Source organism: Rhinopithecus bieti, unplaced genomic scaffold, assembly GCF_001698545.2.
Source record: "Rhinopithecus bieti isolate Rb0 unplaced genomic scaffold, ASM169854v2 scaffold_28517, whole genome shotgun sequence".
In the NCBI taxonomy this organism is placed as follows: domain Eukaryota; kingdom Metazoa; phylum Chordata; class Mammalia; order Primates; family Cercopithecidae; genus Rhinopithecus; species Rhinopithecus bieti.
The window spans coordinates 1135162-1141591 of NW_016813121.1; the positions used below are offsets into that span (position 1 = coordinate 1135162).

Below are 6430 nucleotides of genomic sequence, written 5' to 3' on the forward strand. Positions count from 1 at the left end.
GCAAATTGTTGACTTCTCCAATCGCTAAGAGACAGTATCTCAATGCCAGTCTCATGGCATTGCATTTTCTGCTTCACCATAAGATTAGCAAACACAAGACATAAAATTATGTTTATTTACTAACCAATACAGAATATGCTAGGCCCTTTACCTGGAAGCCAGATTTTGCTTCTGAGATTTTCCAAAGGTCATTCTAGAAGAGGTGGCTGTTACTGATACCCAGGGAAGGCAATTCTTAAATTGCTTACCTGGGGATGGAACTTTCTGTAGGCTTTAGGCCCTTAAGACCAAAAGCCATGAGGCATTTATGAATAGTTGATGTAAGAAATTTTAATAAAAGTTGTAATAACCCTGAAAATAGTGTCTTTAATAACCTACGTACTATTAATAACAATGCATGCATGGTGCCGTGCATCCATAACTATTTGGTCATAAAAATATGTGACTGTAATTATGATATTTACAGTCAACTTATAAAAATCCATGTAATTCTGAATGGCAATAGTTAATCCCTAGCTCTAACCACAAGCCTAGAAGGATTAGCTTATTATGGGAAAGTGCAATAGATAATTACAAAATGGACAAAGCTTTTACTCTCTTGAATTCAACATTCAAGAATAACTATAATAGCATCATAAAACTTCATTTGTCATCATTATTCTTCTCACCTCACAAGGTAAAAACCTAAATTCTGTGGAAATAAATGGGAATCAAATAGGAAAGAGCCACTTACATGATACAACAACAGAGGAGAATAGTTCTTTCACGGAATACTCATGCACAACCTTCAAAGAGGTTCATAGTCACTGCAAGAATTCCTGGGAAGACATCTAAGCATCGCTTTCATTAAAAAGAATTAAGCCTGTTCTAAAGAATCAGATCTCTAAGGTATGGTTACCTTTAACCATAAGCGGTTAAGAATCTAACTTTTAGCTGATCTCTTTCTGTAATTTAGGTGAGTACCTCTTTGAAGTTTATTAACATCAAAGAGAATGGAGTTCACATGGCATTTTCTAATTCAAATTTAAATTCTGATGGAAGGAAATAAATCCACATTCCAGTTTAAATATAGAAAAGTAGTAGTTTTTTCAAACTTTATAACATCTTACTTTAAGGGCATACATGTTTCAATTAAATAAAATATCACACAAAGTTGACATATTTCCCACAAATTTCTTCTCTTCTAGGAGTTAACTGGTCATCTGCTGACAAGAGATAAGTTCCTAATTTGAATGGCATTAGTACCTCACAAATGAACAAAACAATGAGTGTAAACTTGAAAAACTAGGGAGAGGTGCACACAAGCTACCAAAAAAGGTTGGGGTTGGGGGTGACTTGCCAATCATGATCTCATATCTTAGGATGTATCTTAGTATTCAGGAAATGGAATTCTTGGAAACATCTGTTTCACAGTGAGGTTGGGAGGTCAGATGATGCTCTGTTAGATGCTTCTTAGGATTAAATTACTTCCTAGTACTGAGATAAGACATTTTAGGTGGTATATTAACTCTTCCAGAGCAAATAATTCCATTTCAGTAAATTATTGCTACAGTTCTCTAAAGAGTACTATGGTGTCCTGGAAAAGATAACATTCCTTCCAAAATGCCCTCTAGTCACTCGACCAATGAGAAATTCATATTTGTCTTAGACACTTTGATTCTTTAAGACATAAACTAAAAAAGAAGAACTGTTCTTCCCTATCCAAACAGATTATCTGGATGGAGACATAATATTAGATCTGCCCTGGCCGTTTGGCAGCATATGCCATTTCCTCCATGTGCATTTGACAACTGGCGTGCTTGCTTCTTTCTCTGTAAATCAGCCTGCCAATCTTCTTTGCATGTAGAATGTCTATAGGAACCAAGAAAAAACCAACCCCAATAGCCAATCTTTTAAAACATATGTGAATGAGTGGAGCATGGCACATAATGGGAAGGAGTGATAGTTAATTAACTTTCTCAGTGATTATCTCCTATATTTTGAAAGGGATGCCAAAAAATAAAAATCTTTACAAATGATGGGTAATCTGTAAGAGGAATTCTCCTCCTCCCTGCACCCCTACCACAAAACCCCCACTCAAACAAAAAATCGAAACCTAAGCCAAAAACCTCCTCAGAAACTTCTACTTCGGATATGAGATAATGGTCTGGAGGCTACTCGTATGAAATACCAGTTCATTCTAGTACAGCAGTTCATGAGGCAAAAGGCTAGGAGTATTTGTAACATGACTTTACAAATAATGTAAAAGCAACAACCCTATGGTTATGGGTAATAATTTTCCATACTTAAATCTATAGATATTGCACTGAAATTGACACAATGGAGAAGACATAGATCATTTCCTGTTGAAACCCAATTACCTCAAGGTAAAACAAAACAAACTCCATTTAATAAATGAAATATTACTTAAATGTTTTCATTTTGGGGTCTATTCCTTTTCCCCTTTATATCCTGGAAAGCTATATGTCTAAGTACACTTGTTTTGTTGCTTCATTAGTCTCTCAACTTCATTTCCAGAGACTATAACAAGAATGGAATTGTTTGTATCTTTTTTCTGAGCATAATTGAGTCAAGGAGTTTCGTTATTTTAGATATTATTATTAATTTGATTAAAACATAGAATCAAAGTTGATGGGAAACAGTAGCCTTCTTCTAGGTAAAAGAGCTTACTAGCAGATTTTATAATCATTGGACATTTATTCTATCCTACCTGGAAATAAATTATGTTACTGCTTGGCATGGGAAAAGGCATTTTCTAGTAATCTTCTGTGACAGGAAGCACAGCATTAGTCCAAGTAAGCACCCAACAGGCTGAGTCCATCTGCTTGGAAGTAGTTTTAAAATTTAACTGAATGAAAACCTTTACTTCAGTACTTTTGTTTGAGAAAGAATTCAGCAGTGGTTACAATTCATATGCCACCCGTGGAGAGCTGTGATCACCCTAGGAGGTGGGCCAACTGAGGAGCACTTTCCAGGTAACAAGAGCAACGCTATTGCAAGAAGCTACAAATGATACTGCAGTAGGTATAGTGACCACCACTGTAGTGATCATGGCCTGGGTTATGTTCCAAACACTAATGCAAGGAATTCACTAGAGTTTATAGGATTAGAATAGTTTCCTTACACTAAGAACCAGTAAATGGCGTGTGATGAGTGGGTATGGTCCATTTTATTCTATTTCACTCTATGAGTTTCCTAGTCATGTCTCCTTTCTCCTGTGTTAATTAACTATATTCCACGGCAGTTGTTTACCCTATTTAAAATAAGAACAGTGTAACTATGGAGTATCCCAACTCACATACACATACTTGTGCACCCTTAGACACATGTATGGATAATCTGTGTAAGTGCTCATTTGCAGTTGGGTGAGCTCACTGAAAGCAGTCATATCAGCCTTCCAAACACAGTAAAAGCCAATGAAAATCCATATCAGCTATTTATTTCTAATATAAAACTGTAAACCTTGTCCATGTGGTTATTAATTCAAATGCCTTTTGTGGTTTTTTTTGCAAAGTCATCGAAAGCAAAAGTCTAGATGACTGCTGACACGATATGCATAATCTAATGAACTCACATCTCTGTTTATTTTGCTTATCTCACAGTTGAATGGCACTCTTACTGCTGAGACACTTGGATTGATTTAGAATGGCTATTAATGAATCTATATATTTGGCTAAGGTTGATTTGACTTTCTAGGGAAAGGCCAGCCTATCTGCAAATGATACCTCCCTCCACGTAAACGTCAATGTACACTAAAGACAAGTCTAAGTATATGTATATATGGGATATATACATATATATGTACACATAAAATGGATTGGGAAGTCCTTTGGTTTAGACAGTATTAAATATGTACTTCCCAAGTGCATAGGTTTCCTTTGACCAACCTGTTAAAAATACAAGCATGAAAAGTGCCATGGCACATTTCCTGTGTCTTTCCCCCTATTTGAAGGACACCTTTCCTTGCTTCTCCATCACTCCTAAGCATTTTAGTTTTAAAAGCAGCTGGTTCTTTTGGCCTTCTATCTTAACACTCCATTGATTCATCCATTCCTTGGAAGAGCTCTCAGATTACATCCAGAAACTTGTTTTTAGAGGAGAACAAGGTTGCAAATAACTTTTTCCTCTTTTTTTTATTCCCCTTCCCCCCCAAGAAGCAGACACCTTGAAGTGTCATGAATAATGCACTCTTGATCTGACTTGCCTTGTTACCCCTGGCCAGCCCAAGCAGCTGAGGTCTGAGCTTTACTTGCCCTGCATCATTGTGCAATACTGGAAAAGAAAAATAATCCATTGTTGTATACCCCTCAGACTGTGGTGATGTGATCTGGGTTCTCTTGAATTTCTATGCATTCAATTTCCTCTCTTTCCTTTCGCTTGGCACGTTTCTTTTTCTTGTGGTGCTTTTTGGAAGGGGGGAAAAACGTTAGGAACACAGGTAAAATAACAAAACAGTGCAGAAGTGTGCAACCCCCAGTGAGCAGCAAGCATTTGAACAGTGTGAAGGTCAGGTTCGAAGGCACAAATAGAAGGGGGACTAACCCAATAAGAAAAGAAGTAACATTTTGCAAAATGGCTGTCCCATGCTCTTGTAGGGAGCTTTTTATACATTGTGTTCGGGTGTGCTCAGTTGCTAGTACAAATGTGTAAAGCAGTGGTGCACAGTGGTCAATGGCGAAATTCAAGGTGTAGATAAGGCACAAGATAGAAATGCAATCCATGTCGACGTTCCATAATGTCATTAAGCCCAGAACGCCCAGCTCAATTGAGGTGACGCTAAGAATTAGCCAGAAGTTTCCCAGAGGGTGGATCACTAGGAAAAAAGTCAGGATTAACACCAGGAGTACACCAAAGCCTGCAATCAGAACAGGCACTGTGACAGACAAGCTGTAATGGTCCATGAAGACAAAGGAGGGGTTGAACACGATGAATCGGATGCTCTTTGAGAGGGATAGGGGCCTCAGCTTTTCCAACACTTCTATGACTTCTTTCTGCTTGTCTCTGCTAGTCCTGGCCACCAGATACAAGCGAGAAGCAATAATATTGCTTTCATCCCCTGCCTTGGAGAAGATGATATCATTTCGAAAATGCTGGAATTCTGGCTTTTTTAAAAATGAGCTTTGCAGGACACTGATGAAGTCACTTTTGTTATTGGCACTGATGTTGCTGACTTTCAGGAACTGGTAGTACTGCTCCACCCAGGACACTGCAGTGAATCCACTACAGAGTCTTCTTAGGTCCTCCTGGACGCTGTTGTTCCAGTACTCTAGGGGCTCATAGACATAGAATCCTATCACAGGGCTATAGTTGCTGAAATATTTCTGCTGAACCATGGCATAGGAAACACTGGGCGAATCACTGGCTAGTAGATTGATGATGTTGACTCCGTCACTGATCTGTAAGCACCCCATGAAGGAGAAGGAGGCATAAATGAGATAGAGGATGACAACAAATGGCTTCACATATATATTGGTAATCCATTCATTATAATGTTCACGGAGGAAGTGCTGAATGAAGTGGTGCTGGTAGGGGTTCGTCTCATGATGGGACGTCTGTTGATGCCCATCACTCATCACTGTCTGGAACCACACAGGTTTGCGATCCAGGTATTCTGCAGAAGGGATCTTACAGCAAAAGATGCTGTGGTAGCGGTTTTGCTCTAGTTGGCCAGCAAAGACCAGACAGGAGCCAAAGAAGGAGAAAATGTAGAAGTAGTTCAACAGAATGGAGACACACATGTTTTGACAGAAGACCTTCACAGCCTCTATGTTTGTGAATGGGCTGGCACCCATGCCAAAAGTGATGAAGTACAGGGAGCTGGTCATGGTATAGGTGACCATCACATCAGAATAGGCATCTGCTATCCTGTCTTTGAAGGGCAAGTTCTCTTTGGTTCTCCGCCATCCAGACAGAAGTTCAAACACTCCTTTAGTTCCATGACCTAATGTTTTAGAAAAAGAAAATAATAATTATTTTTATTTCCTCCTATGGCTCAAGTGAATTCCTTATAGTTTATCTATGCTAAACAGCACTTTATACTCTAATCTTCAAAGGGCTGTGATCCTCCTATCAGGACCTCAAAAGCTGAGTTATGGACAGGATACATTCGGTCCTCATTTCACTTGAGCAAAGCCCAAATTTATTGATATTCTGGGAAAAATGAAACATGTACTGTCTGTTCTATTAATATGACAAATTGTAAATATAATGTTACATTATTACATGAGTTTTTCCCCTGAACACATATTGTCTTCCTAAATAGACAGTAAGTTGTCAAGGGCAGGGGCTGTTATTTGTGTGCCTTCAAATGACCCTTAACATCATGTCAAGTGCTTGGTTAGCTGATTCATTGACTGACAGTTCCTAACTTTTGTTTCAAGCTGATTTATATGCTGATTTAAAAGGATGTTAAACACTTAAAATGGCTCTA

The 6430-nt window shown here is 38.4% G+C and overlaps 1 protein-coding gene across 2 annotated transcripts in view; it reads right to left on the reverse strand.

Moving 5' to 3' along the window:
* Positions 1–4031: 4031 nt before the first annotated feature.
* The window catches only part of PTCHD4 (patched domain containing 4), a 202928-nt gene continuing 200529 nt past the window's right edge, over positions 4032–6430 (reverse strand). Inside the window, exon 3 of one of the 2 annotated variants that reach the window (XM_017847703.1) lies at positions 4032–5941. In XM_017847703.1, coding sequence (XP_017703192.1) covers positions 4308–5941 — 1634 coding nt within the window. In that variant the 3' untranslated portion in view covers positions 4032–4307. The remainder of the gene's footprint in view (positions 5942–6430) is intronic. The other variant, XM_017847704.1, reaches the window with a different exon arrangement.